Raw genomic sequence first — 22,633 nt, 5'->3', positions numbered from 1 at the left:
AAGTGCTTAGATCAAGTGTTCAAGATCGTTTAGATCACGCATTCAAGATCATTGAGATCACGCATTCAAGATCACTCAAATCATGCTTCTGAGCGGCCAAATCACGCTTCTAAGCACATAAATAGTGCTTCCAAGCACCTAGATCGTGCTTCCGAGCACCCAAATTGCGCTTTCGAGCGCTCAAATCGCTATCCTTGTGTTCTCAATCAAGCTCTGCACTTTTTTATTGAACTCCCTGTGTTCTCAGATTAAGTTCCGCGCTTTCTGATCGAACTCCCTGTGTTCTCAGATCAAGCTCTGTGTTTTCTGATTGAACTCCTTGTGTTCTCACATCAAGCTTCGTACTTTCTGATTGAACTCCTTATGTTCTTAAATCAAGCTTCACACTTTCTGATCGAACTTCTTGTGTTCTTAGATCAAGCTTCACACTTTTTGATTGAACTCTCTATGTTCTCAGATCAAGCTCTGCACTTTCTAATCAAACTTCTTGTGTTCTCAAATCAAGCTTCGCACTTTCTAATCGAACTCTTTGTGTTCTCAGATCAAGCTCTATGCTTTCTGATCGATCTCCTTGTGTTCCCAGATCAAGATTCACGCTTTCTGATCGAACTCCTTGAGCTCCTTATGTTCTCTTATCGAGCTCCTTAAGCTCTTAGATTGCACACTCCAAATCAAACTCCTCATTTTGAGATCACGCGTTTCAGTTTGTTCAGATCGCACGCCTCAAACTCTCAGATCGAGCCCTTATCAGATCGCGTCCTAACTCTCAAATCGCAATCAACTCTCAGCTCTAAGATTGCGAACAACCTCAGATCGTGTTCTCAACTCTAAGATCGCGATCAGTTGTCAGTGTCAGAAAAAATGTGTAGAAAACTTAAAACAGCCCTGAAACATGCCAAAACGGTGGATTTTGACCCTGAAAATGACCCCAACTAGTTCCCCAATTGCCACAACGTAGAGCTCGAAACAAGCTTTCCATGAATATCTTACAAGCTCCAAAACTCCTCCTGAATCAAAAGTTATGGTTTTTTCAAGTTAGCATGTTCGTTTAAGACCTCTGAACCGCGCATTTTGGCTTTGCTCAACTCTCTACAAGAATTCATCTACTAGACGTTTTATGTCAGTTATCATATCGTGATCAACTTCGAATCACTCCAAGCTCTCAGATTGCAATCCTAGCTCTCAGTAGCCGATCGTGCTAGGCATAATTCAAGCTCGAAGACATGAGTTTTTGAAGTGCAACTACGCACTCCAAAAACTAGGAGGGTTCAGTTATGCCAAAAATACACACTGATGTCAGCACCACTAATCAGAGCTCAACAAGCACTTAAAAGCAAAGTGGTATTAGTTATCAAAACCGCCTCAAAGAGATATTACATTCATGAAATGAGGAGGCTTGGCATATGAGAGCTAGGCATACGTTTGAGCTTTATTATTTTTCTCTGTAAAAAAGCATTACTCAATTTTTGTATGCCTTACGGGCGATATCAGAAAAATAGTCAAAGAATAATAAAATAACAATGGACGTAAGATTCGCTTTAAGCATCTGAACTACTATAAAAAAAAAAATTTTGTCAATCTTTTATTTATATTTGTACAAACATATGTCACTGTAACCCTCAATCAATTGTTCACTTATAATTTATAAGACCCTCTTAGCACTTTGCACGTGTAAAGTTGTTGGTGTCAAAAATCACACATCAACATTTTCTATAGACTTATGCAAGTTATACAGGTTATTTATCAAGTTTAGAGACCTTGTCTATGTAATGTTTCACTTGTATTTAACGTGCGGGTTGAATGGTGGCAAAGTAATAGGTAGAAATATTCAGAATTCAACTAATTGTTATTCAAATGGATTCAATTTTATGTACGAGAGAAAGACGATTGAATAGACAAACTAATTGCACTCCTTGACGGATTTCAAGGTGATTTTTCATATTAACACCATTACAAAACAACTTTCTGATCAGGTTTTGTATGTAATGGATTTAGTAACCTCTCCATGATTATCGAAAAACCATTAAGTTGAGGTTTTTATACTTTTACATGAGGTAAATATAAGTAAGTAAAATCAATATTTTGAAATATACAACAACTAAAATAGACTAGATGATCATGGCAACGAAGGTAATTCCACTCAGCTAAATCCAAAGCCAAAGTGGACGACTTAATGCTTTTTTTTTTTTTTTCCTTTATAATCTGAATAGGAGGTGGGTCGAGGGAGAAAGAAGAAAATAGAAAATAGAGATAATTAAATTAAATAATTATAAGGTCAAAAATACCGTTCTTAAGAATGGAAATATCAATAAAATATTTTTATCGGTTAAATTTAAACTCCAAATGGTTGATCTGACCATCAAGGAGGTCTGCTCCCTTCCTTGAGTTCCTAGGTTCAAGCATTGAGACTACCTATTATAATAACATTGTAGTTTACCTGGTCCTTTAGGTTTATAGGGTGTTTAATGGACCTCGAGAATTAGTTAGGTGTGCGTAAGCTGTTCCGGATACCCTAATTATCAAAAAAAAAGAAAAAAATTTAAATACTCAAAAAAGAAAACTGAAGCACATCTAAACCTAAGTTAATGTATGGGTTAAATACTTTCATATGACCTCCACTAAAAGATTTCAATCCTTCCCTAACGAAGAAATGATTGAAGGCAGTGCTGGCTTTGGCATAGAGCCATGTGGGGTTACCTAACTTTGCACCCCCACATTGATTCTCAAAATGGGCAAAAATATACAAACATATAAGAAGATACTCTTGTACTTGAGCAACTTCCTATCTCCCGAATTTCAAATAATGGACACTTTTTTTTTCTTTTTTTTTATCTTCTCTCTCACTTGCACATGGCCTCCAGCATCCCCACCTTCATTTATGGCTTGAATTATTACTCTTTCATAGCAAAAAGATCTCTATCCCTCTCTCCTTCCTTTAAATATTATGCTCTTCTAATTTTAAAACTTATAATAATGGCAAAGAGCCAGATGTGTGTGCATGTGGGCTCTTGAATATGGGGTGCATTTGTTTTATGGGAAAGAATGGAGTTTGGTGGGCACAGAGACAAATGATTGTTGAACTTATATAACTAGCTTAACGTCTCTCTCTCATGGGGACCTCTAACTCTTGCTTAGAAAGTTCCAAGTTGTCTATTGTTTTCTTTATCTTTTTCTCAACCCTATAACATGCAGAGATTCTACTCTCCCAAATCAATCATGTTCTGCTTTAATATTCAGCATCAAAAACTTTTCTTTTATGGGCACTGTAATTGTTTGAGGTTTCATAGTATATTTGATTTATGTGACATAGTAATGTTTCGGTGTTTACACCTCATTATAGGAAAAATATGATTTCCTGACTAGTTAAAGACAAATGTTGGAATATTCAATAGACTTCAGAGATTAATTGAGGTGCGCGCAAGCTGACCAGACACCCCAGTCACAAAAAACAAAAACAAATGTTGGAGTGAAGCATCTCTCTCGATATAGTACCTCATTAAGAGAGGCGTTTTATCATTTTCAGCAAAAACTATGGTTGGAATAGTCTTTTTAGTCTTTTTTGTTGGTAGGGTGTCTAAGCCAGCTTAAGCACACCTCAACAAATCCCCCGACATCCCGAAGTTAATGACCAAGCAAAATTAAGAGTTCTTATGATCGGATTAGAGTTTTAAAAATCATGCATATATGTTTTTTTTTTTTTTCCCAATAAATTCAGGCTGGTTCTTTCATTATGTTTGACATTGTTTCAAATCATATAGATCTTTTGTAACAAGCTTGCTTCTGAATCAATCCAATAATCTAGTTTGAGCGTGAGGAATTACTATTAATTGATGGTGCATTATACTAAAAATAAATCTACTTTGTATATCATTAAGATGATAATTATGTGAATGATGATGACAATGATAATCCCAGATGGTGCTTAATCTACAAGCCAGCTTTAAAAAAGTAATAGCCCAAAAAGAAACCTATAATAGGTTGAATAATCAATGAGGCATTCTTGAAGCCAAACTTAGGTACAAGTTTGATGGTGTAAATTAATTCAATAATGACTAATAATATTATAATTTATTTTTTTTAATCACTGGGTGTGTCCAGATCAGTTTGCACGCATCTCAACTAATTTCTCGGGATCTTGGAACTACTGGCAGAGGAAGAACCTCAATAGCCACTATCCACCCCTATTAGTACTTGTAGGGACTCGAACTCAAAAGCTTATAGAACCTCCTTTTGCTCTTTTACTATCAGGTCATTTAGTAATGTTTAATATTATAATTGTTCATGTGAAAAATAAAAAAAGATGACCTAATTTAACCTTTTCATTACATTTGATATTAACTCAACCCAATATAAATTAATCTTAATTAGGAATAGACAGAGCTGCTATGTTGGAATCTTAGATGCATAAGTGTGTATTTAAAAAGAATTAATCATTTCTGCAAAATATGAACTGGTATTTTTCTGTGCATATATCTTTATCACAAAATGACAATTAGTACAATGTTAATTGTAACAGTCTCTGTCAGATGAATCTGGTTGAGGAATGTCAGAATTTAAACCTAATCATATAGTATCATTATAAGTGAAAAATAGAAGATAATAATTGAAGGAGACAAGTTCATGTTCAGAAACAAGACCAATAATAAAGTAATAATAAGATCACTGGTTTTATTTAATTTCAAACTCCCACTTGGGTTGACTATGATTAATAATATTAATGGAGAAAGCATAATCAGCAATCAATTAGAACACATTCTCTCCATGTTTTAGTGTCTGGGAGATTTGTAATAAGTCCAAAACTTTACAGTCATTAAGTGCAGATAATTAGCTGGTGCAGATCCCAAGATCCCACGAACTCTTCTGTTAAACTAATCCTAATTGTTTTTACTTATCATAATAAGCTTTTTCTTTCTTTCTTTCATATATTAGCTTTCTTGCCACCCTCTAGCTCCTTTGTTCTAGAGAACCAATCTAGCTCCTTTGTTCTAGAGAACCAAAAATGAGATTCAACTGAGAGGAAGAAACTACCTGGAAAATTAGAGCCAAAAATGCAAACCCACTTGCTGTTTCTCTACTGTTACATTGGTCTCTCTCTTGTTTTTGCTGAGGGGGCTCAAACCATTGCAAATGATGAATTGTCAACCTTACTTGCCATAAAAGCCAGTCTCATTGATCCTTTAAATAAGCTCATGGACTGGAAACTGCCAAACAATGTGGTGGAGAACAAGTTTCTGCATTGTAACTGGACTGGAGTTTCATGTAACTCGAGAGGGTTTGTAGATAAGATTGACCTGTCGAATATGAATCTCAATGGCAGTGTTTCCGAAAGCATTCAAGGCTTGCGGAGACTTTCTTCTCTCAACATTTGCTGCAATGAGTTTACCTCATCGCTGCCGAAATCCTTGTCCAATCTTACTGCATTGAAGAGCTTTGATGTAAGTCAAAATAACTTATTTGGTAGCTTCCCAACCGGTCTTGGAAAGGCGTCAGGATTGACTTCAGTTAATGCGTCAAGCAATAACTTCTCAGGCTTTCTCCCTGAGGATCTTGGCAATGCTACATCACTTGAAAGCTTGGATTTGAGAGGGGGATTTTTCGAAGGTCCGATTCCTACCTCTTTCAAGAATTTGCAGAAACTGAAATTTCTAGGCCTTTCAGGTAATAATTTGACAGGAAAGATTCCACCAGAGCTTGGGCAGCTTTCTTCTTTGGAAACTACAATTCTTGGATACAATGAGTTTGAAGGAGAAATCCCGGAAGAGATTGGCAATCTTACCAACCTGCAGTATCTTGACTTGGCGGTTGGCAGTCTCAGTGGCCAGATTCCACCTACATTGGGTAGGTTGAAGCAACTTACAACAGTGTACCTGTATAACAACAATTTTACAGGAAGGATTCCTCTAGAACTTGGCAACAGTACATCTTTAGTGTTTCTGGATCTATCTGCTAATCAGATTTCTGGAAAGATACCGGTAGAGTTAGCAGAACTGAAGAATTTGCAGCTCTTGAATTTGATGTGCAACAAATTAACTGGTTTCATACCAGACAAGCTCGGTGAGTTGACCAAATTAGAGGTACTTGAGCTATGGAAGAATTCTTTGACAGGTTCTTTGCCAATGAAACTTGGGCAGAACTCACCTTTGCAATGGTTAGATGTGTCATCAAACTCATTGACAGGTGAAATTCCGCCAAGTTTGTGCAGCTCTGGCAATCTTACTAAGCTCATTCTCTTCAACAATTCCTTCTCCGGTATATTCCCAATCAGTTTGTCGGCATGTAAGTCACTTGTACGTGTTCGAATGCAAAATAATCTTATTTCTGGGACAATTCCAGTTGGTTTGGGTAATCTCCCACTGCTTCAAAGGTTGGAATTGGCAAAGAACAATCTCACAGGCCAAATTCCAGAAGATTTTTCTCAGTCTACATCACTGTCTTTCATTGATGTTTCTTGGAACCACCTAGAATCATCTGTCCCATCTAGCATTCTCTCCATTCCAAATCTTCAAACATTCATGGCTTCCCACAACAATTTGCAAGGCAAGATCCCAAACCAGTTTCAAGATTGCCCATCTCTCTCGGTGCTTGATCTTTCAAGCAAAAGTCTCTCCGGCGAAATCTCAGAAAGCATTGCTTCATGTGAGAAGCTGGTGACTCTAAACCTTAGAAACAAACAGCTCACTGGGGAAATTGCAAAATCAATCGCAAGAATGCCAACATTATCCATTCTTGACCTGTCCAACAATACTCTGGTTGGTAGGATTCCAGAAAATTTTGGAACCTCGCCAGCCCTGGAAATGCTCAACTTGTCTTACAACCAGCTTGAAGGTCCAGTGCCATCAAATGGTATATTAACGACAATAAATCCTAATGATCTTATAGGCAATGCTGGTCTATGTGGTGGCGTACTCCCACCATGTTCCCAGAGACAGTCAGCAAGAACAGGGCAGTCAAGGAATAAGCATATCAATCATATCATTATCGGATTTGTCACCGGAGCTTTGGTGATAATAACTCTTGCCACTGCATTTTTCACTGGCAAATGGCTATATAAAAGATGGTACTTGTACAACAGTTTCTTTGATGATTTGTTCAAGAAGAGCTGCAGAGAATGGCCTTGGAGATTGATAGCATTCCAGAGGCTGAATTTCACAAGCAGTGATATACTATCTTGCATCAAGGAATCAAATATCATCGGCATGGGCGGAACTGGGATTGTTTACAAGGCTGAAGTTCATCGCCCACATATGATTGTGGCAGTTAAGAAGCTATGGAGATCTGATAATGACATCGAAAATGGTGATGATTTATTCGGAGAGGTGAGTCTCTTGGGAAGGCTTCGACACAGGAACATTGTACGACTACTAGGGTATCTTCACAATGAAACAGATGTAATGATGGTGTATGAGTACATGCCAAACGGGAGTCTTGGAGCAGCACTGCACGATAAAGAAGCTGGGAGGTTGTTGATCGACTGGGTTTCCCGGTATAACATAGCAGTTGGTGTGGCTCAAGGTCTAAACTATCTCCACCATGACTGTCAACCACCAGTCATCCACCGCGACATCAAGTCTAACAACATACTTCTTGATGCAAATCTTGAGGCAAGAATAGCAGATTTCGGTTTGGCAAGAATGATGGTTCACAAGAATGAGACAGTTTCAACGGTGGCTGGATCTTATGGCTACATTGCACCTGGTGAGTCGCATATTTATGATTTTCAGAATGTTTGTTTTCAGTTGTGTTAATATAGAAGCCATTGATCACATGACCTCGTATTTTTTCTTTAACAGAATATTTTTTCTTTAACAGAATACGGATACACTCTAAAGATTGATGAGAAGAGTGACATTTACAGTTTTGGCGTTGTACTTCTGGAGCTTCTGACTGGGAAAATGCCTCTAGACCCAGCATTTGGAGAATCTATTGATATTGTTGAATGGGTTCTAAGGAAGCTCAAAAGCAACAGAACCCTAGTAGAAGCACTGGACCCAAGCATAGCAGGGCAGTGCAAACATGTTCAAGAAGAAATGCTTCTTGTCCTTCGAATAGCACTTCTTTGCACTGCAAAACTCCCCAAGGACAGACCATCCATGAGGGATATTATCACAATGCTCGGCGAAGCAAAGCCGAGAAGGAAAAGCATGTGCCACAATGGATCACACAATTCTAACAAAGAGAAGCAAATCTTCAGCAACTCACCAGTAGTAGGCCTTCTGTAGAGAGTTTCTTATGGCTGCTGTTCATTTCATGTAAACCTTTCCCTGCGAATAAATTTGTGGTTTTGTACCATTAGTTCTGTTGCAGGCTGGAAGGAAAAGATTGTTGATATAAATGTTTATTCATCTTAAATAAGCAAGTTTCGAATTTCATTGCTGTAGGATGAATCCAGCTTTTGCCATTCCAGTTCCTGATTCTCAAGCTTAAGTTAAAACTACTAAGCTACTCCTTGCCTCTTCTCTTTTATCAACTACTATTGTTCCTCTCTGCTTCATGCCCGCAAGAGTTCAACCATTGTAAAGTTGGTAGTTTATTTCCCTGTTTAGTCCACAAATATTGCTAAATTTGTGGTCTACAAATCAAGCATTTCCAATATATTTGCATGCTTAAAGAAAACTACAGAGTTAAAGGGAAAAAAGAGTAACCTATAAGCAGTATGGGAGTTTCACACCTTTTAAGTGGAAGGACTCCCTCCATTTATAAGTCCAAGACCTCCTCAATACGCTTTCGATATGGGATTGGTTACATTCTCCTCCACCTAATCCTATGACATCCTCGTTACAGTGGAGCCCCCTTACCTACCCATCCACCTCACTCTTATGTGGACCCACAATCACACGTGAACACCCCTGCACAGGTGCTTGGTGAGACATCGAAAAACGAATCGAGTCTGCTCTGATATCACCTGTCACGAGCTGAGAGTTTTACACCTAAACGGCTAACCTATTAGGTGGAAGGACTCTCATTTATAAGCTCAGGACCTCCCCAATACGCTTCCAATGTGGGATTCGTTACAATAGGCAACAAAGGCTTATTGGGTACTTCTTCATTCATAAAATTTCTAAAAGGGCCAGCACACAAGGTAAAAAGTACTCAAAACTTTTAATATGTTTCATTATATTGATGCTTAACCCTTATAAAGAATTTATAATTAATGGTTGAGAAGGAAAAAGAATCGAGCCTCTTCTCAACCCAGTACTACTCCCTATACAACTAGTTTACAACACTGCATTTTCTATGCTCGAAAAAGAATTTAAAAAGAAAAAAATCTTAAATGAGCTGTAACTTAAATATAAGATCTACATAACATCCACAGACTGACTGGTTAAGCTCATACGAGAGGTGAGGGCTTTCATCTCATACTCTGAAGAAGGTAGTAATGCTAGAGCCGGAAATTCCTTTCATCCTAATTTGTTGCGTTCAGAAGAGGAGATCCTGATGCGTTTCCATTTTCAAGAAAGGCGCTAGAGAATGGCTGTAAATTCATTTAGAGAAAGAGAGAATGAGGCACAGTCAGTAAATTTGATGTATATCTGTAAGAAGTACACATTTTGCTAATAAATGGAAAATATTGTATGTCAATTAAAATGAACCATTCTCAGGTTTGGTACACTATGTCATTAGAAACGGTGACCAGGAAGAAACATATAAAAGTTATTAACTTGTCATGCCATGTTTCCAATGTCTAATTGGCTTATTTTACACACATTTTACAAGCATACAATATAAGTTTAAAACACATACTTCTATGACTAACAAATTATTTGAAAATACCATGAATATTTCTGTCATGCAAACATACAAAATCCTCAAGTAGTAAATGTATAAGCACAATCAAACTAATATGCATTGCTTTTCCAAGTTACAATATTTTCTCATTTCCCCAGCACCCCCCTGTACTTCTTTTACTAGGTTAACTGTCTTTATATGAGATGCAGAATAAACAGAAAACCAGAGTCAAGTTTTGTTTTATGTTACATTTATATGCCATATAAAGACAATTAACAATGTATTTTGTATTTGATTCTTTTGATTAGGAATGATCAAGGCAAAGACATGCATACACTCCTACAAGAAAACACTCTTTTAAGTCAATTTATTTTTTTATATTTCTTGTTTGTAGTCACAAGTCAATACATAACTCTAATCAACAATAACCTAAACAAGAATTTATGCCATGAACAGATAAACAAATGAACCCCAAGGGTTAGAGTTGAATGGTTATGGCATTCAGTGCTCAACCAAGAGATTAAAGATTTAATCCCCTTGGAACCACCTACTTAGGTTATTATACCCTCAAGTTCTTGACAGCTGTAAGGATCAAAAACAGTCTCTAGTTTCGACATTTGACAAACTCATAAGAAATGAACCTCCAATATTTAATGCCATGAACAGCTAAACAAATTTAATCCCAATGGTCTCCAAAAAGAGATTAGAGGTTTAAATCCCTTGAGAAGCTCCTACTTGGGATACCATACCTCAAAAGTCCTTGGATTGTCACGGCGTAAAGTCCAAAAGTAGTCTTCTTTTTCAAACTCGATAAACTCACAAAAAAAGATCACGGATTTATAGATTCAAAAAAGAAAAATAATAATGTTAAAAATGGTTACAATATACCTCTTTGTAATCAACTTTGGATAGGAAAAAAGGCTCTTTCTCTCAAATAACACCATTATCATCCATTATTCTTTCCAAATCCTGCTAAGCAAATGGAGAATGAGTCATTGCACTAATGTTATAATGGACAAGACAAGTTAGCTCAACAAGTCAAATTATCCTGCTAGTTCACTACCTTAATAACAGTGAAAATAGCAGGTTCAACTGAACATTCAATATTATTATTTTCAAATTCATCTAAAAATCACTTAGAATTGCAAATGAAGATAAATTATGGAAATTGGATAGACCAGAGAAAGAATATAGGCAGAAGTCAAATTCAGAAGCCTTCTAGACATTCCCTCAATTTAATTAACTTTTAAAGTAACGGTTCATACCTTTCCAGTAAGGATCTCAAATTCAAGCAATTCCTCAACAATCTTTTCGAGAACACGACGATTTTTCTGAAGCATTTCCTTTGCTTTACAATATGCTAAATCATACATCTACAAACATAAATACACCAGTTACAGGAAATTCAGTAAATCAATCTTATAACAAATTTACAGTAACCTAAATGATGCCATCACTGGTGTTTACTTCATCAAATCAGAGCTAGGGCAAAAAAAGCAGTAAATATACCCTATCAAAATAAGGATACCTTTTCAACCTTGCAGGCCATCTCATACTCATGGTTGTTCCCCATGCTCATTGCTGAAACCTGTTTTAGAGAACAAAACTATCACTTGATTTGTATTTTTTAATAAGATAAATAATCATTTGATGATTTTCCTACAAACAGAAAGACATGCACATGTATGCACATTGTCTCTGAGCGATAATTACACACATATTACACTAGTAGGCAACCAACCAACAAACTAGACACCACAATATGATAATCGTAGAATAAATTCCTTTGTTGATCAACATGTTAACTAAACCAATAAAGAAAAGTAAATACCGCATTACTAGAGTAGTAAATTGCAGGGCTGTCATCAGGTCCCCACCCATACTGAAGCACCATCCGTGTAGCTATCTGTAGCAACTTGTAAATAAGTAATCATGCATGTATGCTAATAATTAAATTTTCTAAATTCTCTCTACCATGAGCAGGATGATACCAACCTCCTGAGCCTGCATTAATTCTGAAGAAGAAAGAAAATTTTCTTCAGCAAAAGGAAGTAGCAGTTGAGCCGCAATATATGAACCAAAGCAAAATACAAGTTTCTTTTCAAGATACGATCTTGATTCTGCATTCCCACTCACAAAACCTTCATTTTTCACCTTTGAAATTTTTGTGCAACCAATTCCCTGAAGGGCAAATAAGTAGTCAGTCAGCACTAATCTGTGGATAATTCCCCATAGCAATTTTATTTGAACTATGATTCCACAAAATTGATTTTCCACCAGCTTCTGGGAGCAATCAGTGTAATAAGCATATATATGGAAGTGCACCGGAACTAGAACCAGGCAAATGACCCAATATAAATATATATGTGAAAAATATCAGAATTGTGAATTTTAAAGGACTTTATGTAAATAACAGTGGCATTTTCCTATTCCCCGAAGCGATTTGATCTGACCTATGATTCCACAAAATTGATAACTGAAACGGCTTTGATGATTTCACTAGTTTCTGGAAGCAACAAATATGTATCTAGCATCTTAATTGTAAGTGTCACCGGAACGAGAATTGGACAAATGACCAAAACTAAATACATGCCAAAAGAAAATAGAGTAAAGGACAACCGTGAGCTCTCAGAGGCCTATGTATAGAAAAAAGTGTTATTTCCCCTCCAGGAAAAGAGGCCTAGACCTGAATTGATCATTAAGATTTTGTTAGAAGCCAAAAGAAAATTGTGTGAATGACAACTGTGAGTTCTCAGAGGCCTATGCATAGAGAAAAGTGGTATCTCCCCTCCAGGAAAAGAGGCCTGGGCCTGAATTGATCATTAAGATTTTGTTAGAAGCCACCGGAATCTGCCAGGGTTGTTTCACAAGTATCTCTACTATAATCACTTGAGAGAGTAATATACACAAGATATCCTCCCTCCAGGAAAAGAGGCCTGGGCCTGAATTGATCATTAAGATTTTGTTAGAAGCCACCGGAATCTGCCAGGGTTGTTTCACAAGTATCTCTACTATAATCACTTGAGAGAGTAATATACACAAGATATCCTGTAGAAGTATAAAACCTGAAGATATGGCAATGACTAACCTCCCATGAACATGGCTCAAGCCATAAGTTATCTACTACATCAAAGTTTGGTAACAGAAGTGCAATGAGACCACGACCAGCAGCCCAAACAGCATGTGGGAACTTAGTCTCCCTTGTCCACTGGCAGGAAAAAAAAAACTATTAATTGAGTCAAATTTACAAAATAAAAGAATCAGAGAACCTTAGGCATCAGAACAAAGAACCATCATGGAATGGTTTCTTACATCAAGTGGAGGATTTAAAAGTTCTACTCCATTGCTTATCTGACCATATGGTTCCATAAGATCAACCACATTCTGCAGATCCTCTTTAGTCAACGTTAATCCAAGATGATCCACTAGCACTCGGCTTATCTTCCTCACAATTTTAGTTTTCCGCACCCAGTTGGGGACAATACAACCAAATGTCTATGCATAAACAATAACAATCTCAAAATGCAGATAATTAATCATTTGGTCAAATCAAACTTCTAAGTACTGGCATTTGAATATCGATCTTGCACAGTTAACAGCATAATAAAAATTCAAGCAAAATTCGAAAGAAAGTTCAGTCAATTAGTTTCCTAGGACTTGAAAAGGGTTAATCATATTTATATTTTCCACGCAGGATGCCATAATATTTGAATGGGCTATGTATCCAGCTCTTAGGTGAGGTTCAAGATTCCCTTCTTTATTAAATTTTTTATATTTATTCCACCCAAGAAACCAAAAATTTACAATTCTCATAGCCCACACCAAAGGAGAAGGAGAATATAAAATCAACCAAACCAGGATCCCAAATTGTATAAAAATACCTATCTTCTTTGTCTTCTTTTTGTCATTTGCTTTCACTTAATTATTACTACAATTATAGCTTTCTATAGGATTCCAACTCATAAAACAGCCCAGCCCTAGCATTTGGTAATTTGGTTGTTTATCAAAGCAATATTACCATATTCTCCAAGCCACACCAACAGTCTTCTTCTGACTGTAGTTAATGAAAATATAATGGACCTGACACAGGACCACAAACTCGCTCCATATCTAATACCTAGTTGATGCCACTAATTCAACCAAATAACTAAACCTACAGTTCTTTTTCTTTTTCCTCTTTTTCAATTTTTATAAGAAACTATGAGTTTGTATTAACAGTAAATAAAGGGAGATCTACAAAAGCAAACAAGATCTGGCCATAAAAAGGGCTAGCCTGTTAAATCAAAAAGATGTGAACATAAAAAGGACTAGCCAGTTAAATCACAAAGATCTGGCCACTCCTGAACCTCAGTATCTAAATGGCCAAAGAAATTTTCTGTAATTTCTTACCGCAAACCAACTAGTATAACTCATAAGTTCATCTGTATCAAGAAATTTGCTCCTGAAAGCACTGCCTTCTAAGGCAACAGGAACAAGTTTTAATTCTACAGGCCGTAAAAGAGATGTCTTCTCAGCAACCTGAAGGGTCAATGCACAAAGAGAACATTAGTATAGAGTAAATTTGAACACAATAATCATAATAATTAATGATAACAGGAGAGGAAAACAGTAATGCACAATTGGTCGAGAATTTGGTCTAAAATAAACCGCTTTCAGAGTATAATGATGGGAAATTTTTTTTTTTTTTTTTTTTTGGTATAGTAATTGGCCACCTCTTGGTACAACTCGAACTCAAGACTGAGGGGCGCTTTCAACCATGCGCCCCTCTATCCATCTGGCCACAAGTGGGTGGTTATGATGGGAAATTCTAGATGGCAAAAGAGAGCACAAACATTCTGTAAATAAGCACATAAAAACAATAGTTAATGATGAAGAGATAACATCTGAAGTTCAAGCAACCAAAAACCACATGATTAACAACAGATTAATAACATAGCATTTAAACATACATTAACAATTGTGCAGATATCTACTGTACGGCCATCAAGTTCAGATCTGAATAATAATTACATTCACACATGTATGGAATTACCTTTCTCCAGTCTACTAAATCAATAAGCTCATCATCCATGGTTTCTTTAGCAGCAAGGCGTAATATGCTCTCCCTTTCTCTTTGAGTTGGACTTTGGAGATGAAATACTCTATCCATTCGACCAGGCCGCTGTAATGCCTCATCAATTTGCTTGATATTTTTTGTAGTAGCCATCAAAACAACCCCATCTTGTTTCTCAAACCTGCAAAAAAGTATAAGGTAAACTGGGAGATAGACATCAACTGAATGCTTAATTACTCAACGTCAGAAGGACAAGAGTTGTGAAAGGTATGACAATCAAATCATAAGAATAGATAAACTGATGAAACCTTGTGATAATAAGTTAAAGAGTACATGCAAAAAAAAATTAAGAAACCCAGGTTAAAGTGCAAATTTTATCTTTTGTTTTTTGAACTATATTAAATTATAATTAAAATTAAAAAAAATAACCAGCTGCTGTGAGAAGCACATAAATGACAGCCACAGCGCCAAAGGAACAACAACTAGCACTTCACTGTCACTCAATTGCCAGCGACAGCACCAAGACACAAACCAATTTGCGCTGTCACTGTCACACCATTGACAGCGACAGCGACAGCAGGGGCAACGATGAGACGCTGTCACTGCCAAGGCAGCGACTGATTTTAGAAGCCAAACATGAGCTCTGCCAACGATAGGCACGTCACTGTCAAGGCAGCAACAGCACCAAGACCCCAACAGTAGTGCACTGTAGCTGCCACATAGACGACAGCAACAGTGCCAAGATATTACGCTATGTTTGCTGTCACTGTCACATATATGAAGGGACCGCCAACAATGGGCGCTGTCACTGTTGAACTGCCGTATTATATGTTATATACTTCATTATAATATTACACCAAGGCATGCTAAGCAATTTGCTCAAAGCCAGCAGGTATGCCAATGAATAACAAGAGAAGATGAGTATTACCCATCAAGTTCCACAAGAAGTTGATTAATGAAGGATTCATGATCCTGCTGTTTAGTATGAATAAATTGGCCACGAACACCAGCAAAGAGGTCAAAATCTTCCACAAATATAATCACAGGTGCCTGCAAATTCAAATATACAACACTCAAAAAATATTGGTCGCCACACAACTAATTTAATTCACTTCTTGTTTCAACATCAAATAAGACATTTTTCAGTCAACTTATATTTAATGTCAGACTTTAGATACATTAATTACTTCCTCTCATTTCAATTAACAAACCTTCACTTCAATTCAAGTTCTCTAAAGTAAAAACTGTTGACCGACTAACAGAAGTAAATTTATCTACATATTAGTACCCAAGTTACGAACCCTATAGAAAACTTTCGGTTCAGTCTCAGCTATCTTGGATCTAAGCAGAAGAGTCATATAAATACTTAATTTCTGGTATTGAAATAAATTTGACGGGAAAAAAATAGAGAAAGAAGCTTATATATACCAAATCCCTAGCTGTTTGAAACAGCTCCCTAACATTTGATGCACTTTGGCCAACCCACAGTCCAGCTTCCAGCTCTTGAGCATTAACATTCACAACAGGCACCCTAGCTTCTGCAGCTATAGCCAGTGCTAGAGATGTCTTTCCAGTACCCCTCTCACCAACAATAAGAACTCCCTGCAAAATAGAATAAGCTACCTCAAAAACCAACCATACCACATTAAACATAAAAATCTAGACCAGGAGTGCAATACTTTTTTTCTGAAAACATGTAAGTAGTTACACTGTACAGCATAAGCTACCAGCTGAACTGGCATCAAAACCAATTTTGCAAAACCAGCTGTAGCAGATTAGACAACAACTTTTTCAGATCCTGTTTGTTCTAGTTAAAGAGCCTCAGCAAACATATAAGACATGAGGACAGATATTAAGAGAACAAATCATACCAAATATAATTAGGTAAAGGAAACACAATCATATCCATATAAGAACTTCAGAATAACATACCCGAGGGGCACGGGCACCCATTTCTTGGAATGCACCGGGATTCTGTAGAAATGCCACAACTTCATTGATTTCCTCTCTCATAGACTCAATACTAGAAAAGTCCTTCAAAGGGATTGGAGGATTCTTCACTCTCTGCAGACCAGCCATGATTGTGAAATTTGTTTGATCAAATAATTTAAATATTATAAATATATATTAAGAGACCTAGAGTGTAGTATGAACCTTCATTCGGTCAAAAGCAGTTCTTATGGGATCAATGCCAGCCTTTTTCTTCCGTTTGATTCTTCGCACCCTAAACTTAAAGTAGGCTTTCTGCAAGACAGAAACGATATCTATAATCAGTCAGCTGCACCTAAAAAAAAGACTGATCAATAGAATGCACTATGATGCAATTAAGCTAACCAAAAAAAAAAAAAAAACCAAGATCCACTTAAAGATCACAACAAACACACTTCCTCACTCACTAAAAGGTAGGGAGTCATCCCTTCAAACACCAAAGGTTATGTTCCATGAGCAGTAAGGATCATTTAATGAATTCAATTAGTAATATACAAGCAATATAATCTCTTTCCATGCAGTTAATCCACATGAGAAACATCCAGACAAATGTTGCTTAAGTTATACTGTTATGAAACCGTTGCTTAAAAAAATCAGTTTATCATTTTACTAAAAATAAATTTAGGATGAATTTGCTGGGATGTGGAAGGTTCTTTGGCATTCATCTTGGGCAAATCTCCATTTCACCATAATTACTGCATGATTACTCAGGTTGATTAAGAACTTCAGAAACAAACATTCCCTGGTGAGAAAAATAACTTCAATTTTTTTATACAGATGTCAGTCAGAGAAAGGTTTTAAACATCAAAACTTTAGGAACTCTCCAGAATAAAACAAACCATCCTCCAATCTTACAGATCATGCATCACAAAAACTCTACCATAACCAATACACCTATTAGTCAATATTAGAATAAGTCTTTAGATGAAGAAAAAACAGAGTAGTACCAATCTGCGAAATTTCCGCATGTTTGGATTTCTACGCAAAGGTCCAAAACCAAGAAGTATTGGAATTTTTCTCTTCATGAACCGCAAGACATGAAACACAACAAATCCATATGTAGCACTTCTAATGAGGAACCAAAGAAACCACTTAAATTCATCTGTCTTTCTAGAGTTAAAGTTAATTTCGGCTTTAGATTGCCATTCCAAGTACCATGTTGAGCCAACAGATTGATCAATATACTCTGGCCATGCCATCCCCAACCGCATCCTCAACTGTAATTTGAATGGCAATAACAATCAGAAAAATAGATAAAGAAAGAAATATAAGGAACAAATAAGATTAAAAGCTAAGTACGTGTCTAAGTGAGGAACCATATAATGAGTTATACCGGGTAAGGAATGATAAGCTCAAGGAGAGGAAACACAATCAACATCATTAAGTCATCATTTGTATTTCTAATATTCTCAGAAATCCAATGTCTCCAAGTTGATACAGTTCTTGACTTCCGAACTCCATTAAAGCACTGATGAACCAGCCTCACTGCCAACATGAACTGTTGACCAAAATCCAACTCTGATAAGGGAATCCACATCAGCTGAATGCTAGTTGGAATATTACAGGCAAGCATTTTCATGTAGAGTCCATCAAACCCGCCAAAATTCTCAAATAGCATTTCAAACTCCTGCAATAAGAATTATATTAGAAACATAAGAATGATAGCTCATAAGGTGATATAGAGCAGATAATATACAAGTACAACCTTAAGGTCAACATATAATTCCTTATCATCCCCTTTTAGTGCAATATACATGGCACCCCAGTCATGCCTGATTCTGGCATTGTCTACTAGCTTTTTGGACACAGCATAAGGAACAGCCATTGGATCCATTTCCCACCTGTCTTTCTCTTCATTGTACCATGTATTTGAGACCACTCTATCTCGATCCAGAAGAATACGTTCCTGGAATGACAAAATAGTAAATGGTTAATAAAATAAAACCACCAAAAGAAATTAATATCAGACACAAATGAATGCTTTTGACATTAGCCCAAAAAACAGTCAACAGGAAAAAAAAAAAAAACTGTCTGACTGAATACTATGAATAAGCTAAAGAGAAAACATAAAGCAGCTATTATCATTACTACTTTAAGAAACCATGGGCAAAATCTCTACGTGAGTTGCAGACGCTTCAAGTAAATTGGACTTAATTTGTTCGTCCAAATTGGCATTCCTTCGTGGCAAACTAGGTCATATAACATAGANACCTATTAGTCAATATTAGAATAAGTCTTTAGATGAAGAAAAAACAGAGTAGTACCAATCTGCGAAATTTCCGCATGTTTGGATTTCTACGCAAAGGTCCAAAACCAAGAAGTATTGGAATTTTTCTCTTCATGAACCGCAAGACATGAAACACAACAAATCCATATGTAGCACTTCTAATGAGGAACCAAAGAAACCACTTAAATTCATCTGTCTTTCTAGAGTTAAAGTTAATTTCGGCTTTAGATTGCCATTCCAAGTACCATGTTGAGCCAACAGATTGATCAATATACTCTGGCCATGCCATCCCCAACCGCATCCTCAACTGTAATTTGAATGGCAACAACAATCAGAAAAATAGATAAAGAAAGAAATATAAGGAACAAATAAGATTAAAAGCTAAGTACGTGTCTAAGTGAGGAACCATATAATGAGTTATACCGGGTAAGGAATGATAAGCTCAAGGAGAGGAAACACAATCAACATCATTAAGTCATCATTTGTATTTCTAATATTCTCAGAAATCCAATGTCTCCAAGTTGATACAGTTCTTGACTTCCGAACTCCATTAAAGCACTGATGAACCAGCCTCACTGCCAACATGAACTGTTGACCAAAATCCAACTCTGATAAGGGAATCCACATCAGCTGAATGCTAGTTGGAATATTACAGGCAAGCATTTTCATGTAGAGTCCATCAAACCCGCCAAAATTCTCAAATAGCATTTCAAACTCCTGCAATAAGAATTATATTAGAAACATAAGAATGATAGCTCATAAGGTGATATAGAGCAGATAATATACAAGTACAACCTTAAGGTCAACATATAATTCCTTATCATCCCCTTTTAGTGCAATATACATGGCACCCCAGTCATGCCTGATTCTGGCATTGTCTACTAGCTTTTTGGACACAGCATAAGGAACAGCCATTGGATCCATTTCCCACCTGTCTTTCTCTTCATTGTACCATGTATTTGAGACCACTCTATCTCGATCCAGAAGAATACGTTCCTGGAATGACAAAATAGTAAATGGTTAATAAAATAAAACCACCAAAAGAAATTAATATCAGACACAAATGAATGCTTTTGACATTAGCCCAAAAAACAGTCAACAGGAAAAAAAAAAAAAACTGTCTGACTGAATACTATGAATAAGCTAAAGAGAAAACATAAAGCAGCTATTATCATTACTACTTTAAGAAACCATGGGCAAAATCTCTACGTGAGTTGCAGACGCTTCAAGTAAATTGGACTTAATTTGTTCGTCCAAATTGGCATTCCTTCGTGGCAAACTAGGTCATATAACATAGAAAATTTCATTACTGTTTACCTGTCTTTGGGCCACATACTGTTTACCAAATTCAACATTTTCTAATAAGCTCCTTTTTAGGTCTGCTTTAGCCTCTTCACGCCATGTCTTCCAACCATGGTACAAATGAAGGCCAATGGCTTTAGGAACCACAATTTCTTTATCACCAAACATCCATTTCAACTCAACTTCTGGAAATCCCTTCACAACCTCATCTTCAGGTGTTTTTACAACAGAACGATTTTCATTGCCAAATTTTTTCATATCTCTTCTTATTCGAGCCTCCAGATCCCTCTGCAGCTCCCTTGAATCTTCAAGACACTGTTTAATACGAAGAGCAAAATCAGTTGAATCCTGATCAAATAAAGGTCCAATATCTTCAATTTCGACAACACTAGGCAAAATCACTTGCTCCAAGTGTTTTCTTTGTGCAGTCTCCAATTCTTTCTGAATTTCAGACCTTGAAAGCTTTGTAAAAGAGTTCTTCTCCTGACTGAAACCACATAAACCATGCTCACATAAGGAAAAGAAACTCCAGAAAGCACTAGAGGAGATACACATATAGCTGTATACCCTGATTTTCAATCAAGCAAGACTCTAGAAGGACTAATAAACTGATACCAGTTCATGATGATCGAAGTCCAATACTGAAAAATAACAAAAGATAAATAAATAAAGTCTTCAGTTTCACAATATTCACAGAGTCATTCATGATATAAAAATTCCAAATGCAAGAAACACACAAAGATACCATAAATTAAAACATAAAGCAATGTAAACTCCCTAGAACACATACTGATCAGAGTTTACAGCTCAAAATCGCTCAATCTCATTTTAACCATTACAAATGCTCCATCTCATTAATAGAACTACAACACAATCAAGCCAAATGGAAACCTATGAGGCCATAATTATATTTCATACAAATATATCTTAAACAACGCCACTAAAAGAAAAACCCCTCGAAAGCAAAATACTGAATATCATCAAATTTTACCTTTCAATGCTCTTTCTCCTCATTTCACGAATAAACCTCTCAACTAAATCCACACACTCTCTCTCAATAAAACTAATCTCCCTCACCCCAACACTGAATGCTAATGTCTCTCTCCTCAAAATCGCATCCTCTATCTCGCCAATTCTCTCCCATGCGTCCCCATACTCCCTGTCCATCCTCCCAATTCTCTCCAACTTCTCTGCCCTTTTCTCCCCTTTTGCCTTCTCAGCCTCTCTCTGAACCTTCGAAACTTCATCCACAATCTCCTCTGTTCGCTTCATTAACTCTTCCTTCTCGCTTTTGAGTTCCCTCAATTCCTTATACAATCCACCCATAATCTCATCTTGCAATTCATCTTTTCTCACCTTCACCGCCTTCAACGCCAATTTCGCACCTTCTATGCCCCCATTTCCTCTTCTAACCTCCTCTATAACCCTCAACAAACTCGATACCGTCTCCAACAATCTTCTCGTACAGTCTGAGTACTCATGATCCTTTGATTTCAACACCACCGCAATTTCCTTCCCTTTATCTTTTTTATTCAAAATCTTTTCAGTCGCTACCGGGGCAGCAACTGCCGGAACCTTAAATGAAACAACCGGAGAGAAACTAACAGCAATACAAAATATCGTATACACTATACACTTGGTAACAGAAACAACTGATTCTGCGCTTCCATTTGAAGTTCTGGAGGCTTCTAGACTCTTTATTTCCTTTCCCTGGCAACATTGCGGGGCTCTGGATGTCTCCGGAGAGCTGAATCTGAAGAAACTACGGGCAAATGGAAAGAATTGAGGGGTTTTGCATGAAAAAATTCGGACTTTGGAGCGCAGTTTCGGGGAGAGTTGGCGAAATGTGGGGGTTGGCTGCGGCGGAGAGAAGTGGGAAGCGAACGGAGAGGGAAGTGAGGAAGAAATGAAAATAGAGTCCATGGGAGAAGGAAGCTAGGGGAGGCGCATGGATAAAAAGGTGAGGGGAAAGTTGGGGATCATTTTAGAAATTTGGTGAAGATTTTCGCGGGGAAGACTGAAACGGAGAAGTTCTGAGAATTAGGGAGGTTTAGGAGTGAAGATGAAGAGTGAGTGATGATGGGTCAGGTTTTGAACTGGACCGGATAATACGAAGTTGGGTATGTTCGGGTACTAGGACAATCCTTACTGGCCCGGTAACCGTAGTGCACAGTAGGTTATAAACCGGTAGTTTTTTTGTTTTTTTTTTTTTTTTTAAAAATGAAGAAGAGTGGCATCCCAGCTTACGTACACCTCAATTAATATCTAAAACCTTAAAATTATCGATCAAGTAATCAAGAAGATACTCAAACTTAATACATTTTAAGTGAAAAATT

At 36.9% G+C, this 22,633-nt stretch overlaps 2 protein-coding genes across 2 annotated transcripts; one reads left to right on the top strand and one right to left on the bottom strand.

Annotated features, from left to right (window-relative positions):
- The first annotated feature begins 4,985 nt into the window (after positions 1–4,985).
- LOC116142554 (leucine-rich repeat receptor-like protein kinase PXL1) lies at positions 4,986–8,366 on the top strand. Its single transcript, XM_031427991.1, has 2 exons — positions 4,986–7,695; positions 7,810–8,366. The coding sequence occupies exons 1-2, from the start codon at positions 5,049–5,051 to the stop codon at positions 8,217–8,219; spliced, it is 3,057 nt and encodes a 1,018-aa protein (XP_031283851.1). The 5' UTR covers positions 4,986–5,048; the 3' UTR covers positions 8,220–8,366.
- A 727-nt stretch (positions 8,367–9,093) lies between these two features.
- On the bottom strand, positions 9,094–22,374 carry LOC116142537 (probable inactive ATP-dependent zinc metalloprotease FTSHI 5, chloroplastic). The gene is made up of 19 exons (XM_031427969.1): positions 21,289–22,374; positions 20,313–20,784; positions 19,791–19,991; positions 19,419–19,712; positions 19,033–19,302; positions 16,934–17,023; positions 16,712–16,843; positions 16,208–16,381; positions 15,708–15,829; positions 14,759–14,960; positions 14,116–14,244; positions 13,039–13,221; positions 12,815–12,934; positions 11,722–11,907; positions 11,558–11,632; positions 11,255–11,314; positions 10,992–11,099; positions 10,615–10,695; positions 9,094–9,472 (listed from the first exon to the last, which is right to left on the bottom strand). The coding sequence occupies exons 1-18, from the start codon at positions 22,218–22,220 to the stop codon at positions 10,657–10,659; spliced, it is 3,789 nt and encodes a 1,262-aa protein (XP_031283829.1). The 5' UTR covers positions 22,221–22,374; the 3' UTR covers positions 9,094–9,472; positions 10,615–10,656.
- Positions 22,375–22,633: the final 259 nt, after the last annotated feature.

Source organism: Pistacia vera, unplaced genomic scaffold (assembly GCF_008641045.1).
Source record: "Pistacia vera cultivar Batoury unplaced genomic scaffold, PisVer_v2 Contig412, whole genome shotgun sequence".
Classification (NCBI taxonomy): Eukaryota; Viridiplantae; Streptophyta; class Magnoliopsida; order Sapindales; family Anacardiaceae; genus Pistacia; species Pistacia vera.
This window is presented reverse-complemented; position numbering and strand designations above follow the sequence as displayed.